Here is a 16,097-nt window from a genome sequence, read left to right as displayed (position 1 = left end):
CAGAGCTGGGATGAAATTGAGATCACTTCAATGCTAGGGGTGGAGATTGGCACTTTCTCCTTTGGAGATTGGTTCTAGGGGTGGAGATTGGCACTTTCTCCTTTGGAGATTGGTTCTAGGGGTGGAGATTGGCACTTTCTCCTTTGTCTCTCCCAGCCCATGTCCACTTCAGAGCAACACACTCTGGCTGGTAGCCTCTTCTCTGGGGCAGTGGGTTATCAGGGAAGTCACATGTCCCAACCCTGCCAATTCCAAAGCTCCAGGAACTCTGCTGTCCAAGGGGTAGTGCACTGGGTAGTGCGCAAGGAGGTGAAAGGGCAAGGTCACGTGAGCCAGAGCCCCAAAGGGTCTTACTTCATTCAGGATGGGCATCCTGTTTCCTCAGGCTCTGCCGGGATTCCAGGGGCTTAATGGAATGAGTCATGGGTGGGAGTTATTGGGAAGTTCCCAGCTAATCAGCTTGGGACAGGACAGCCTGAAACGAGGGATGGTGCCTACCAAGCTTTGGGTGGGCATAGGAGGCAAGACCCCAGTGTCTCAGGTCCCTGTCCCTGCAGGAGTTTGGGAATAAGAATGGGGACAACTAGCTTTTGCCTTCTCTTTTAGAATTTGTTTTCAAATTTTTACAGTTTATTGTGTGCCCCCCATAGCAGAGTCATAGTTGGTACGTTCTCCTCCATGATTTGACCTAAGACAGTAACACAGCTTAAGTTTCTAAATGATGTCTCTTTTTTTAAAAATATCTTTTATTTTATTTTCTAATTTGTTCTAATTAGTTATACATGACAGTAAAATGCACTTTGACACATTGTACACAAATGGAGCACAATCTTGTAGAATTTTTACCTAGGGTAAAATGAGGGGTAAAAGGAGCTGCCCAGCACATCTGCCAGAGGGAAGGAGGCAGCAGCAGGTCAGCAGCCTGAACAGACTCTTGCCTCCAGGGCTCTGACCAGCCGCACAGCCTCCAGACGAAGTTCTGTTCAAATACCCTGGGGGCAGTTTAGGCCTGGGTGGGGCTGGAAGGGGGAAGAGAGTTTGAGGGGGACTAGACGTCAAAGAAGGATCAGAGATTCCACAATTTCACAAAACTTTCGCAAACAGCTTTTTGTCCACCCCCCCTGCATTGTCCTGGACGCCAAATTTGCATAAATCCTGGAAGTTATTACTAAGCATTATTAGTGGCAGCCCCAGGTAATTTCCTCCCAGGCCTCCATGGGGTTATGTATAAAGGCCCTCTGGAATTGGCCCCTGACAGAGCCCAGAGCCTGCAGCCCAGACCCCACAAGACCATGGCTGGCCCTGCTGCCCGGAGCCCCACGAAGCTGATGGGTGAGGATCCTGGCTATCTATTTGCTCTGGGTTTGGGAGGGAGTCCAGAGTGGCAGAGGGGCTGGGATCTCCTTTCTGGGCTGGGGGATTGGAGACACTTGGCATTGTCCCCCGGGAGGGAGCCAGGTGGGAGGGGACAGCATCTCCTGAGCAGGGTCTGCTCCAGCCCTGCAGCTGCTGCTGTGGCACAGTGCATTCTGGACGGGGCAAGAGGCTGTGCCCCTGGACCCTGCCAGCTCCCTGCCTGTCCCCCAGAGCTTCGTGCTCAAGTGCTTAGAGCAAGTGAGGAAGATCCAGGCCCAAGGCTCTGTGCTACAAGAGAAGCTGGTGAGTGAGACAGTGGAAGCCGCCTGAGGGTGTGGAGGAAAGAAGACCAGAGAGAGAGAGAGAGAGAGATGGAGGGAGCGGGGAGGATAAGGAAGCTAACTGAGGGAACTGAGAAGATGTCATCAGGAAAGGGCGCAAAGAGTGAGACACGTGGGGGACATGGAAGAGAATTAGGACAGTGGAGCTGAGGCCGTGCTGCGGGTGCTGGCCAGGACAGACGGGATGAAGGTGGAGGCCACGCATTTGGGAGAAGGGCAGGGCCCCGGGCAGTCAGAATTGGGGAGCATTGCAGAATGGGGCTGAGAAACTGGGCAGGACACTGAGGGAAGGGAAGCCCAGGGAGATGGGAAGGCTTAAGGAGGAGCAGCCTGCAACCTGGCCCTGGTGAGTGGTCCTCAACATCCTTCCATTCCCAGTGTGCCACCTACCAGCTGTGCCATCCTGAGGAGCTGGCGCTGCTCGGCCACTCTCTGGGCATTCCTCAGGCTCCCCTAAGCAACTGCTCCAGCCAGGGTCTGCAGCTGGTGAGTGGCTGGAGGGGAATGGGGAGAGGCGGGTCAGAAGGAGGGACCACACCCCTATGCCAAGGTGCCTGGGAACAGGGAGTGTCCCACCCCATGCAGCACCTACCTCTCCTACTCTGCCCTCCAGACAGGTTGCCTGAGCCAACTGCAAAGCGGCCTCTTCCTCTACCAGGGCCTCCTGCAGGCCCTGGCAGGGATATCCCCCGAGTTGTCTCCCACTGTGGACATGCTACAGCTGGATGTTGCCAACTTTGCCACCACTGTCTGGCAGCAGGTGAGCCCTGAAGGGAGAGGCAAGTGACTGACGGGGGTGGTCATACTGCCATGGCCACACTACATCCTGGAAGCTCACCACAGTCAAGAGAGCATTCTTGGAGGTGGGGGGGGCTTGTGCAGTTAGCCACACCCCTGCTTTCAGGACTCTCCTGCTGGCCTACCTCCAGTCCCTCCAGCCAAGGGCAAGGAGTCAGGTCTCAGATCTGAGTCTCAGTTCCACCGAGAACTGCGTGGCTGCCCACAGCTGCCCACAGTCCTGCGCAACAGCCCCCTCCAGTGTTTTCTCACTTGCAGCAACTCCTGCTCAGCAGAGCCTGATCCCTCATCTCTTCTTTCCCCTACAGATGGAAGACCTAGGGGTGGCCCCTGCCGTGCAGCCCACCCACGGCACCATGCCAACCTTCACCTCTGCCTTCCAGCGCCGGGCAGTAGGTGTCCTGGTTGCTTCCCGACTGCAGAGGCTCCTGGAGCTGGTGTACCGGGTTCTGCGCCACCTTGCTGAGCCCTGAGCAAAGCCCTCCCCACCCAGTGTATTTATCTCTATTTAATATTTATGCTTATTTAAGCCTAATATTTAAAGTCAGGGAAGAGAGAACAGAGCCCCAGACCTCTGTGTCCTTCCCTCCATCTCCGAGTTTCATTCTCCTGCCTGTAGCAGTGAGAAAAAGCTCCTGTCCTCCTGTCCACTGGGTGGGAGGTAGATAGGTAAATACCAAGTATTTCTTCCTGGAGCTACTCCCTGGCCCTAGCTCTGTGGGGCACTAAGAAGAGCCACAGTGAACCCTGAGGTATCTACCTTGGGGCCCCAGGAAGCATCAGAAGGTCTCCCATGTGGGAGACAAAGCAACCCTGTTTAATATTTAAACAGCAGTGTTCCCCAACTGGATCCTTGTATCCCTCGTTCTGGTCAGCCAAGTCCTGTGTCCCCTCACATCCCCATCCCCATAGGCATTATTAAGTCTCTGGAGAAACACAGGCAGCCGGGACTAGGAGTCTTGGACCTGGAATTTGTTGAAGAATCTAGTTTCTTTCTGTTTTGGGGGGCATGTTTGACTCCCAGTATAAGGAGCTCAGACATCAGTGTACTTGGGTTTCTTGCCCCTGTCCCCACCAAAGTCAGATTCTCCTTTTAGGACTGGGATTAGGAAGGGAGAAGACAAGGGGCAATCACGAAGGGAGTGTGATGTGAAAGGAAGCCCAGGCTCAACCTCTACCCTGTCCCCACTCTTCACTGTAACTGTGCTGAGGATAATAAAGTGTTTGTCTCTAGAAAATGTCCTTCCTTCTTCTTGAGTCCAGCTAGTGCCTGGCCAGGGGCTGGTGAATGGTGGGAGAGGCCAGAGGGAGTGGGGAGGAGGCTGAGGAGGAGGCAGTTCCTCTAGCTCACCCAGTGCTGACTCCTTCAGCATGTACCGCCTGGGCACCTACTCTGCAAGTGCTGGGCTGTGCTAGGGACAGAGCAATAAAAAGCACACATTCCTTGTTCTGGTGCAGCCATAGACTTGTAGGAAAGGCAGAAGGCAGACAGACTATGGGTGCTGGAGGCGAGAGAGGGCTTGGGGCTAGGGTAGGCTCACCAGGCCAGACACAGGCCCACTGGGTATAGCCAGGGGTCCTGAACATGTGCACAGCTGGCTGCTTTACCAGCTGCCATAAACTTGAGCCCATCCACAGAGTGGCCCACAAAGATGGAAGATGAGGAAGCCGAGTGTTTGGTGACCACTTGGATCAGAATTCAAAATCCAGGGGCTGGGATTGTGGTTCAGCGGAGAGCGCTCGTCTAGCACATGGGAGGCCCTGGGTTTGATCCTCAGCACCACATAAAAATAAATAAATAAAATAAAGATATCGTGTCCAGTTACAACCAAAAAGTAAATAAATAAAAACATTAAATTAAAAAAAAAGAGAGAGAACTCAAATTCCAGGCCTGGTTATCTCTTCCTTATAGAGCACTCGTCCAATCGGCCCTTTCCTGCCTGGCTCACCCTGCGGGTGAAGAGGTCCCAGGGCAGGGCTGGGATGTGGCCAGGGAGAGCTGGGTCCTCACCTCCTTACCTCGTGTGTGAGGCACACCTGTAACTGAAGGGTCCCTGCCTGGTTTGGGAGTGCCCCCCAAGCCAAGTGGAGCCACCATCCTCAAGACCTCCCACCTGTGGCTCCTCAGTCACCTCCATTCCCTTCCCCACCTGGTCCTTAGGCAGGGTCAGAGCCCTGTAGGATGGCTCAGGGCCTTCTGCCTCAGGCTTGGAGAGTGGGTTGTGAACAAGAAAGGGTTAACGAGTTCCTGTCCTTATCACCCCTGCTCTTTTTCTGGAGGGGACAGATCAAATTATGGGTCAATCAGACTGGGTGGGGCATGAGAGAAGAGCAGGACACCCTGCCCCAGCATCTATGGCCTTCTGCCCAGGCTCCCTTCTCAGGGTATGGCTCAGGGCAGGGAAGGCGGTACCTCTCCTTTCCACCCCAGTCGAGTCTGTGGAAAGCAGCTGTTCTCATCCCCTGCCCTGCCCTGCCCTCCTGAGTGGACAAGCGGGAACCTGAGTCCTGCCTGCCTCTGCACCTCTTCCTTCTCCTCCTCCCTCCTCACCACAGGATTGAGCCCCTCCCGGCCACAGCCCAGCAGGAAGAGTGCAAGGAGAAGTCCCCATCCTGATCCAGGCAACACAGGTACTAGAGGCACAAAGGACCCATAAGGACTTTTATTTACAAGTGAGCTTTCCCTCAGTTACTACAAAAATATATTTATATACATATACGAATCTGTAAAGTTCCTCAGGGCTAAGTGTACTTCTGGTATGTGGGGGACACCAAAGGCTGAAGATCCAGGCTGCTCACGCTCTTCAGGCATTAGCATAAGGGAGAGGAAATCACAAAAGAAACTGTGAAAGTCCCAAGAGGAGCAAAAATCTGGAAACTGAAAAAGGGTTCTCACATCATGTGGATTTGAGCAAGAAATGTTCCCATCTAACGCTCTTGGGCTGGAACCTAGCCACTCACTGTGGCCCCTTTAAGTCCCTCAGAGTGCAGCAATGGCTTTGGCAGCCACCTGGCGGCCCAGAGGAAGGCTGAGGTCTGTGATGGCCAGAACCACCTTGGGGCTGGACATGGCTGACACCTTCACCAGTTCTGAAACCTGCAAAGAAAGGTGGACAAACAGCTGCTCACTGGGGTAGATCAGGCAGGTGTGATGTCCCAGGAGGAAGGAGTCCTGTCCTTCTGTGAACCGCTACCCCTACGGCTTGCCACCCTCCTCATCTAGACGAAGTACTCACGGTGGTGAAGGGCATGAACTGCAGGATGCTGCCCCGACTGCCCTGCTCCAGGCAGTCCACGCATTCCTCCATGAACCACTGCACAAACTGGGTGTGGGGGCCCGCGGTGCGGGAGCCCAGGATGGAGGAAATGAGCAGAAACAGGTTGGCTGTGCAGAGGGGGAGAACAGAGAATTCATGGGAGGATCTGAGAACAGGTCAGACTCAGGGGGAAGACGGGACTGAGAAAGGAAGAGAAAGAAGTGCTGGAAGTGCTCCGGATGGGGATATCAGAGAGAGAAAGCAAAGAGGAAAACAGAGAGGAGAAGGGGGCAAATGGGGAGACAGGAGAGATGGAGGGGAGAGGTGGGGACATGCAGTGGAGGGCAATGAGGGGGTACTAGGAGGACCCCTTCCACGACAAGGCCTCCTGGCCTCCCCTGAGGAAAGGGAACTCCTTCCAGTTCAGCCCCCAGATTCAGACGCAGTTGAGAAGACTCACCCAGGACTCGATTCAGAGGGTCCCTCATGTTGACTGTGTGGAGCTGAGAGGCCGAGAGGGAGCTGTTCATGGACCGGTCAGCTGTGGGACAGGGCAGAGGGGGCAATGCACTCAAAAACTGACTCTCCTGGGGCTAGCCCTCACCTGTCCACCCATAGGAGGTATTTGGTGTGTGCTGTGTTAAGAGAAGATCTTTGGATCAAGAGTCACAGTAGGGTCCCAAATACGGGAGATGAGTGAGAAGAACAAGCACCACTGGGCCAACCTTGGCACTTCTCATGGAGTACGTGGCTTAACGTTCTCAATGCCTGCTTTAAAATGGGAAAACCGAGACTCAGATTTGCAAAGTAACCAGCTATCGGTCACAGGTTTACAGGTGGCAGACCCAGCATCTTTCAAGCATGTGGTTGGTTCCCTAGTCTCTGAAAGGCCCCAAAGAAACTTCTACAACCTCTGGAAACAGGAGAAATTAAACACCGCCGAAGCCGCCTCTGGCAGGAAGCCTCGCAATGAGGGGAGGACAGTGAGAAGGTAATGACATCCAAGGAAGCAGGCTGGAGAGGGCAGGAGGAGCGGGAATTAGCCTCAAGTCTCAGCCTGGGCCTGCTCCAGGCCACAGGGCATGTTTCGGGGGGAAGGAAGGAAGGCCACAGCTGGTGAGTCAATGGCACAGGCTGTGCCGAGGTAGTGAACTCCCTTAATGCAGTGTCACCCCTTAACCCTGTGCTGAGGAGGTTCGGGAGGGGCAGCAGTGGGGCTGGGAGGACCTGGGCAGAAGAGCTCCTTATTTATTTATTTATAGTGCTGGGATTGAACCCAGGGCCTCGTGCATTCAAGGCAAGCACTCTACCAACTGAGCTATATCCCCAGCCTGCAGAAGAGCTTCTTTAGGGACAGAGAACAGTGACCTTGTCTCTAGGGGTAAGCAAGGGAGCATCCCCTAGGGAACAAAATGACACAAGCCCCTGCCACACCCTCTGACCAGCCAGCACAGACTGGTGACCAAGGCTGTAGCTGAGGTGCAGGGCTGAGGCCCAAGGCAGGGATCAAGCAGAGCAGCTTCCCCAGGGAAGAGTGAGTGCCCAGGCAAAGAGGGGCCCATGCAGCCCTCCCACACACTCACTGGGACTGGAGAGGATGTTGGCATCGTCCTCATTGGAGCTCAGCAGTCGCATCAGCTTTGATGGCTGCATGTCGTCCAAGGGAAAGAGGCTGATGTAATCCTGGAGAGCAGGAAAGTCACTAACACTTACCCCCAGTCCTCAAAGTTCCAGCCACCAGCAAAGAGGACTGGAACTCAAGTCTGAGCCCACAGTATCGGCATTGCCAGCATGCTGGTCCCTTGCTTCACCCCTCTGCGGACCCAGTGAGCAGACAGGACCTCGGCCAAGGGCAGCTGGGGGGTCCACACAAGCCACCTCTCCAGATCTTGACTGACCAGGCCCAACCACCCATGTTTCTGACCCTACTTCCCTAGGAAGCCTCTCTTACCAGCAAACACTCAGAAAAGGTGAATAGAGACATTAATAAGTGAGCAGAGACGCCCCTACCTCAATGTCTTCCCGGTGTCTCTTCTTTTGGCGGGAGGATGCCTGTCCCTTGTGGGAGGAGTAGGAACTCAGGGCACACCATACAGCTAGTCTGGCAAAGGGTTCCAGAAAAAGGAGGTATAGTTAGTGGGAACCAGAACAAGGTACCTGTGTCCACACTGATCAAGCCCCACCTGACAGGACACGCCCACAGCCAAGCTCCCAAGGTGGTACAGGTTGGGGTGCCTAACTTTGGGCAGCAGGGGCTGGAGGCCCACGTGTGGGAGCCAGGCAGGCTCTGAAGAGAATCCTACTTCGCCAGCGCAGTGCCGGGGGGATCCATGAGGCTGTGCCACTTGGAGGAGTCGGTGAGCAGGCCAGGCAGGATGTGGCCCAGCAGGACGAGGGTCACTTGCTGCATGTCCAGACAGAAGATGGAATAGAGCAGCTCCACTGCCCGTAGCGTGTGCTCCTTCCGAGTCTCCTTCAACAGCTCCTGATGGGCAGGTGAGCCGGGCTTCTGAGGAGCTGAAGGCTCGACTCTGGCACTCAACACCCCTACCACTCCTGTGGGCTCTCTGGGAAGGTACGGGGGCCACAGTGCTTTATCTGCACCCCCCATCCCATACTCAGTATTCCCAGGAGGCTGCCCAGGTCACAGCAGCATCTTTAAGAGAATCCTAGCCAGCCAGACTGGAGGCTGGGTCTCAGGCTGAGGACACCTGCCCACCCCAGCCCACACGCACCCAGCCCAAGTACCTTAATCAGGTTGTTGCAGAACCAGTAAACACCTCCCATGTGCAGCAGGGTGTCGAAGATGTGGATGGAGCGGCTGTCCACCCAGCCCTTTTCCAGCACCTTGGCAAAGATGTCTGTTAACACCTCCTTGATGGGCCGCTTGGGGGGCAGCAGGTTCCAGTAGGGCATTGTGTCCACCCCCGTGGATGGGAACTTGATCTGAGTGGCTGTCTGCTGTAGCACATCTGCACACATGTGCTCCAGGATTGAGTTCATAATCACCACTCTGCAGGGGCCAGGGAAGAACATGCAGGCCAGACTTGGGTTGAGGGAATTAATGTCGCTCTATGCTAGTGGAAGAGACAACCCCATAGCCCTGGAACTGGCTGGGCTTTCACCTGCTGGGCACAAAGCCTAGTAAAGGTACCAGGCAAGAGCTGGATCAAAGATGGATCTAGCAATATATTTATATTTTCTCTGCCTTCTCCCTCTTCAAAAGTCCCCATCCCCCAGGTCTGGATCTTGCCAACTCTCTGAAATAAATAAATACAATCACTTCCCCCTGGGCTGAGTGCTTGGTGGGGGGGTCCCCACCCAGCCTTGGCCTCTTCCCAAAGTAAACTGTCACTTCCAGGAGAGGGCCCAATGCCTGCCCCACAGGAATCTTCCCGGCCCTGGATAGCTGGGCAAGTACATACGTCTATCTAGGATCCTGTCGTGAGAAACTTGAGCTGTACGTACAGACCGGGGTCTGAGCACTCACTGTTCTGAGAACACTGTGCGGCTCCGGGAAGGTTCTATCACTTTCAGCTTTCAGAGCCACTTTTTTCACCCACACAACGAGCCACAGATTCTCCCTGTTCTTTACCCAAAAGGTCTTAAGGTGCTTAGGATGGGTGACGGCACAGCAAATATTACATGACTTGTTGAGGGAAAATGAGGGAAGAAAGGAAAAAAGAAAGGAGCAAAGGAAAGCAGGTGTGACTTCACAGAGCCCCTGGAGCCTCACTTCAGCTATATCTCCTAAAATATCCTCTACAGCTGTCTTGTGAATTGTCACTCAACACACGTTCACAGCCACAAGAAACGGAAGCAACCCAAGTGTCCACAGAGGGATAAATGGGTGACCAAGATGCAGTATATCACGTACAAATAGGATATTACTCATCCTTAAAAAGGAAGGAGATCCTATCATATGCTACAACATGGATGAATTTTGAGGAACTTATGCTTCATGAAATAAGTTAGTTGCGAAAGGGCAAATATTGCCTAACTCCAGATATGAGGTATCTAAAGTCATCAAATTCATAGACAGAAAGTAGAATGGTGGCTGCAAGAACTGGGGGAGGGAAGTTGTTGTTTAGTGTACAGAGTTTCAGATTTGCAAGATAAAAAATGTTCTGGAATCTCTTGCACAATAATGTGCACAGAGTTAACACTACTGAACTGTACTCTTTTTTTAAAAAATACTTTTTTAGTTACACATGAACAGAATGTCTTTATTTTGTCTACTTATTTTTATGTGGTTCTGAGGATCGAACATAGTGCCTCACATGTGCGAAGAAAGTGCTCTGCCACTGAGCCCCAGCCCCAGCCCTGAACTGTAGTCTTAAACTTGGTTAAGATTAAATTTCCTGTCATGTGCTTCTTGTCACAGTTAAAAAAAAAAAAAAAAAAGCCAACTAAACAACTTATTGGTGACTACATGAACCAGAATCACTGAATTCAACACAGCAGAGGTCACCAGAGAGGTCATGCAAGAGCCAGGACATAAAATAAATGTCACAAAGATCGGTCAGGGAAGGCTGTCAAATCCACAGATGGCTCATAGTTCCTCGAGAGCGACACAGCCAGATAAGTCCTTTGTTTTTCTGCTCAGTGAGTTCTCTAGAACTTGAGCCCTTTGAGGGTCTGAATCGTAGCTGTTTGGGGTCTCCATTTCTGGTACACAGAGATGCTGGATTAAAACACTCCTGGCATAGAAATACACATTCAATGTTTGCTGAGCCAGCTAAATAAATGTTTGAATAAGAATTGGGGGGGAGGGGCTGGAGTGGTGGCTCAGAGGTAGAGAGCTTGCCAGCCACATGTGAGGCCCTGGGTTCAATTCTCAGCACCACATACAAATAAATAAATTAAATAAAGGTCCATCAATGACTAAAAAATATTTAAAAAAAAATATCATTGAGTTAAAAAAAAAAAAAAAAAAGAATTGGGGGGGAGCGGGGTCAGGGGAGGGACGCAGAATGTGAGCAAGTCTACAGCCATGCTACCCTGAATGTTCCTGATCTCTGAAGCTAAATGGAGCCAGGCTGGCTAGTACTTGGATGGAAGGACCTGAGGGCAGGAATGAGTGGCATGTTTGGGAAGGTGGGAGAAGGATGTCCGTTACTGGAGGTGGTGACTTATCACGACATACCTGCAGGGTATGAGAAGGACAGGGATAGTTTACTGACCTCTCATTGTAGAACTGCAGGGTGTTCTCACTATACAGTGGCCCTGCCAGCTGGCGGATCATCTGCAGTGACTTCTCACGCTCATCCAGCCCCAGCATCCGTACGTGGGCCACCAGCCAAGCCACAGCACACACGGCCAGACTGCATACCTTTCCCTTGATATTATCAGTGATTTTCTAAGAGGAGGGGAAAAGGGTGACTGGAATCACTCTCTCCCCTGCCCTGCCATCATTTCCCCAGCCTCAGTGGGCAGCTGAGTGCAGCAGGTATAGTCTAAGGCCACAATCCACACCTCTTTCTACCACAAGTCTGACTTTCCCAGAGCTACCTGAGTGAGAGGAAGTGGCTAAGACTACCATTCTAGGGAAGACTGATGGCAAAACATGAACTACGGATTAAAGATCTTCTTGTTCTTAGGAAACAAAACAAGCTATCAATGTCTGACTCTGGGTCTCAGGGAAAAGAAAAACTGCTAGAAAGATGGGGCTACCTGGATGGACTCGAAGGCCAGCACTCCATTTTCCCAGGCATTGAGGATTTCCAAGATGGCAGCCGAAATGCTGAGACACGCTTCGTGCCACTTCATCTGCCTACAAAGAGTTGGCAGTGGGAGAAAAATTACCACAGGGGAGTATGGAAGGGCTTAGGAGAAAGGGTCTTGGCTCTATCCCACCACTGCCCTTAGAGCAGGCACCCAAACCACTAACACCAGCTTCATCTCTGAGGAGTTGTTGAGCAGGGCCACCAAGGATTCCACTTTGGTGGAGTCGGGCCGGAAGCAGGGGTGGTCAGGGTTCAGGATCTTGCCCTCCTCTGGCATGCAGGTCTGCATCCAGGTCTCAAAGAAGGGTACCTCTGCTCCTGTGCTTGACTCTGACAGAATCACCTGGGCAAGAGTGAAAGGAGAGACCCTAGTTAAGAGAGGAGGGTGAGCCTGGAATTGAATTTCTGTTTCCTGCCCCCTGCTATTTCCTTCCCAGCCTGAAGGACTAGGGGCAAACTAGTCTCAAGGAATGCAGACAGGGATTATGCTGCCACCTAGTGGTTAGTGTGGCTGTGGCACTAAAGTATGTGAGGCATGACTAGGGGCATCTATTGACTTCCCCCAGGGATAGGCACCTGATTTCTGAGTCCAGAAACACCAACTGGCTTGGTGAGGAACAAGTTGACCAATTATACTGTTATGCTGTGTGTATGTAGGAATACATAACAATGAATCCCACATAACAATGAATAATTACAATGCACCAATAAAAATTTAAAAAAGAAAATGCAATGTAATCCAGAATAAGACTTCTACCTCACACATAAATTAAGGTCCTAAGAGTCCAAAGAATTTTCCCAAGAAAATACAAATGTATTTTCCATGTTTTAACAAAAATAATGTTAAAGAAGCTATATCATCAATTAGTTGAATCAGAATACAAATTCTGATCAATGGCAAACAAAAAAACAAAACCCCCAAAATAATGGCTTGGGAGACCTCCCGGTTGAGGGGAAGTTATTGATTGGTTGCTTCATCTTTGCCCTGCCCACCTGTCATCCCCTAACCCCACCTGCAGTCCTTTCACTCACCTCTGAGCCATAGGTCTGGGCCACATGGCACAACATGAGAAAGGAGATATCAAAGAGCAAGGCACGAACTGAGGCTGTTTTGGCTGTGGAAGGGAAAAGAAGGCCAGCCCCTCAGCCCAGGGCGAAGACCCAAGGCCTGTGTCTGGATCATGAGAACAGAATTTGTCTTTTTGTTGTTGCTTTTTTCTTTTCTTTTAGTGGAGCTAGGGACTGAACTTAGGGTCTTGTACATGCTAGGCACATACTTTCCCACTGAGCCACATCACTAGCCCAGGATTTGTCTTAAGGAAGGTCAGGGACCACATGGTTCCTTCAAAGCTCTGAGGCTCAGAATCCTTTTCTTAAGTCTCAATTAGAACATCATCCCTTCCTTGGAATCTTTGTGTATCCTCCAATACACAAACAAATCACAAAGGGAGCAGGTGGGAGAAAAGCAAAAGGATGGCATTAAAAGATCCCATTCCCAGCATTTCCTTCACTCAAAGCTCCCAAAGCTTTAGTCAGTCATGGCTCAGAGGAGGAAACCCAGCTGCCCCAGAAGAAGCAAAGGCAGCCCCTCTCTCTGTACCCTCCCTACTGCCACTGAGGTCTTGCAAAGTTGACTTACTGCTCTCTCCACTGCCATGGGTGGTGAACTCATTCAAACTGTGGAAGAAATGGACAGGGTAAGAGCTAAGCAACAGCCAGGAACTGAGGGCCACAGGGCTCGGAGGGGCAGTCACTAGACTATAAACTACAGGCTAAGCTTAAAATGAACATCATTATACCAAAAAAAAAATTTTTTTTTCTATTATTAAAAGATTTTTTAGGCCTAGAAAATAGCTCATTGATGGAACAATGTTCTATATGTCAAGTTCCAGGAAAATTAAAAAAGGCAACAGAAATATGAAGTTCCTTATTAATAACTGGGAAAGGAAAAGACCTCTTCGAGTCAAGAGAACTGGCTCCTCTGTTGAGGACTCTGGCTGGGTTGCCCTGGCCTGGCCTGTGCATCTCAAGGTAGACCCAGACCCAGGTGCCCAATTCCTACTCTGCCACTTCCTCCCTTTAGAATGTCCTCCCCTCCAAGGTCAAGGGCTCAGTCATTCTTACTTGATGAATTTCCGGGCAAAGGATTTAAGCTTCCCGGTGGCAGCAGCAGCAGCCAGCAACAAGTCCAGGCTCTTCCCAGACAGCATGTGTCCCAGGACTCCCAGCAGCCCCTCTGGGGACTTGGAATGGTCTGCATCCATCGTCTGGGGACAGGACAGGAAGTCAAGTCCTGAAGAACATTGAAGATCCCCACCCCGCCCAGATACAGCCAGGCATATTTCCTCTCTTCATGTCTCTAATAGCTAGCATACCACCTCTGCAATTTAATCTGTCATTCTGCCTCCAACCTGGAAACCATTCCCCAAATCTAAACACTGCTCTATAATCCACCCCTCTCAACCATACTGTCATGATGGTAGTGGGGATAGGAAGCTTGGCTATTGTGTCCTTTTTCCCCCCACAGTTCTAGAGATTGAACCCAGAGTTGTTTTACCAATGAGCTACTTTCTCATTTCCTTCTATTTTTTTTTATTTTGAGTGGGTCCTACTAGGTTGCTGAGACTGGCCTTGAACTTGCAATCCTACTGCCTCAGCCTCCCAAGTCACTGGGATCCCAGGCCTGCACCACTACACCTGGCTACTGTGTCCTTGTGAGATGGCATCTCTGAAACACCTACACGTGAAGCTTACGGTGGTAGCTGCCTTTGCCTTCCCCCTTTCTCTGCTTCTAAAATAACTATGACTGGAATCCAGATGAGAGAGATCTATGAGCCCTATTTATTTATCTAGACATAGAGAAAAAACCAGAAGGAAGAAAGGGAAGACTGCTGGGCACAGTGGCACACGCCTATAATCCCAGCAGCTCAGGAGGCTGAGGCAGGAGGATCGTGAGTTCAAAGCCAGCCTCAGCAAAAGTGAGGCACTAAGCAACTCAGTGAGATGTTATCTCTAAATAAAATACAAAAATAGGGCTGGGGATGTGGCTCAGTGGTCGAGTGCCTCTGAGTTCAACCCCTGATACAAAAAAAGAAAGGGAAGACCCTGGTGGCAAGGAAAGGATGCACTTACCTTGAGAATGTTTGTGACAGTAGGTTCTGCACGGAGGATAAGCCCGGGATTAGGCTGGATGTTGGCATTTTCTGATGACTTTTGCTGGGGTGCATGTTCCCGATCTGCTGAGCTATGGCCATGACCAGTTGGCAAGAGAAGGGGACAGGAACCAAGAGAAATTCTTCAAACACTCCCTACTCCCTAGTCCAACCCCAGAAGCAGAGGCACAGAGGTAGTGGGAAACATACAGAAATTCTGGGGGGCTGGGATGTAGCTCAGTGGTACAGTGTTTGCCTTGTATGCACAAGGTCCTGGGTTCTCTTTTCAGCACCACCAAAAGGGGAAAAAAAAAACTTTGGCGTTTGGATGAAGTTTATGAAAGGGTGTTCGATACTGGAATCACTTCAATTTGTCATGAGTCATTACATTTATTTTGAAAGTTAATTTAAGATTTGTTTTGAAAATTTGAATTTTTTCTTTGGTCACAAAAGAGGGTGAGTTAAAGAACAGCAAAGAATAGTGTAAAACTCTGGTCTGAAGTCAGCATCTTCTTTCCCCCCTGGTTTCCTGTGTTACAAGGTATGGTGCCAGTCACTTGCAACCCAGAGTTGAAACAGAAGAGGGAAAGGTACCAGCAGCCAGTCTGACATGACAGAGGGATGTCACAGGGCTCTTGAGGCAGCCCAAATGGACTTGTACTTACCGCTTGGCTACAAGGTTGGCGAAATTAGCTTCAGACAGAAGGCCCTGCTTGTTACATTCTTGGAGGAGGAAGTTTGTACAGTCACAGCTATGAGGGAAAACAGGATGAGGGAAGTGGGCACAGAGCTAGGGCTTTTGAGGAATGGGAACAATGGGTTCCTGCCCTGTCTCCTCCCTCCTTTAGGATGAAGACAATTTGGTGTGCCCGAAGGCAAGCAGAATGACTGTGGATACTTGACAACATTGTATCACCAACAAGGAGACAGGATCTCTTGAAATTCTTCTGACATAGAGAGCAGGGGAAGGGCCCAGACATCTTCTAGTAGCATAGAGGTAAGTAGGGGAGTTCATACTTGCAGCGCTGGTCAGCTTTGTCCAGCAAGGGTGTGAGCTTCAGCAGGAACTCAAAAGCACAGTTGACATCCTCAGTGAAGTCCTGCAAAGAGTCAGCAACTTCCCCTGGATTTTGGATCCTCCATGCCTCCTGAAGCCTATGGTGTAGACTCACAAGGATACCATGCTGGGTACAGGAGCCTCAAATAGGCTGCACCCACCACTATGCCCCACCAGCTGGGTGGGGAAATGTTGGAGGCATCACTGCTCCCACATGTCCACTCTTGCCCAACCATCATGGGCAGCCTGTGGAGGGTCCGAACTGAGAAGTGTCCTATCAGGAGCACGGGAGTGCATCCAAGGATGCTCCCAGGTCCTCAAGCACATCCATGGAATTCTAGCCTCCCCCTGGCACACACACTCTGCTGCTCAGCCAGCGTCTGAGGGACCCTCTTCTTGCCTTTGTTTCT

At 51.2% G+C, this 16,097-nt stretch overlaps 2 protein-coding genes and 1 non-coding gene across 9 annotated transcripts in view; 1 reads left to right on the top strand and 2 right to left on the bottom strand.

Annotated features, from left to right (window-relative positions):
- Positions 1–1,292: 1,292 nt before the first annotated feature.
- Positions 1,293–3,059, top strand: Csf3 (colony stimulating factor 3). 4 transcript variants are annotated; one of them, XM_076871171.2, is made up of 5 exons: positions 1,293–1,332; positions 1,499–1,659; positions 2,076–2,183; positions 2,311–2,457; positions 2,804–3,059. In XM_076871171.2, exons 1-5 carry the CDS (start codon positions 1,293–1,295, stop codon positions 2,966–2,968), a joined length of 621 nt encoding a protein of 206 aa, XP_076727286.1. In that variant the 3' UTR covers positions 2,969–3,059. The 4 variants fall into 4 exon arrangements, with proteins under 4 accessions (XP_076727286.1, XP_076727285.1, XP_076727289.1 ...); XM_076871170.2 differs by having other exon boundaries at positions 1,499–1,671; XM_076871174.2 differs by lacking the exon at positions 2,076–2,183.
- A 2,084-nt stretch (positions 3,060–5,143) lies between these two features.
- Positions 5,144–16,097, bottom strand: part of Med24 (mediator complex subunit 24) — a 33,521-nt gene continuing 22,567 nt past the window's right edge. For all 4 annotated transcript variants that reach the window (XM_076871740.2, XM_076871741.2, XM_076871742.2 and 1 more), the window contains 16 exons: positions 15,648–15,730; positions 15,296–15,382; positions 14,611–14,722; positions 13,603–13,745; positions 13,118–13,155; positions 12,511–12,593; positions 11,643–11,821; positions 11,426–11,525; positions 10,936–11,111; positions 8,501–8,765; positions 8,056–8,237; positions 7,763–7,853; positions 7,336–7,435; positions 6,213–6,293; positions 5,732–5,880; positions 5,144–5,592 (listed from right to left, as the gene is read on the bottom strand). In XM_076871740.2, the coding sequence (XP_076727855.1) occupies positions 5,476–5,592; positions 5,732–5,880; positions 6,213–6,293; positions 7,336–7,435; positions 7,763–7,853; positions 8,056–8,237; positions 8,501–8,765; positions 10,936–11,111; positions 11,426–11,525; positions 11,643–11,821; positions 12,511–12,593; positions 13,118–13,155; positions 13,603–13,745; positions 14,611–14,722; positions 15,296–15,382; positions 15,648–15,730 (1,986 nt within the window). In that variant the 3' untranslated portion in view covers positions 5,144–5,475. The remainder of the gene's footprint in view (positions 5,593–5,731; positions 5,881–6,212; positions 6,294–7,335; positions 7,436–7,762; positions 7,854–8,055; positions 8,238–8,500; positions 8,766–10,935; positions 11,112–11,425; positions 11,526–11,642; positions 11,822–12,510; positions 12,594–13,117; positions 13,156–13,602; positions 13,746–14,610; positions 14,723–15,295; positions 15,383–15,647; positions 15,731–16,097) is intronic.
- Positions 12,787–12,890, bottom strand: LOC143411119 (small nucleolar RNA SNORD124). Its single transcript, XR_013092827.2, has one exon. It is a non-coding gene; the product is annotated as a small nucleolar RNA SNORD124 (small nucleolar RNA).

Source organism: Callospermophilus lateralis, chromosome 11 (assembly GCF_048772815.1).
Source record: "Callospermophilus lateralis isolate mCalLat2 chromosome 11, mCalLat2.hap1, whole genome shotgun sequence".
Classification (NCBI taxonomy): domain Eukaryota; kingdom Metazoa; phylum Chordata; class Mammalia; order Rodentia; family Sciuridae; genus Callospermophilus; species Callospermophilus lateralis.
The sequence above is the reverse complement of the archived record's forward strand: the minus strand, read 5'-3'. Positions and strand labels throughout refer to the sequence as shown.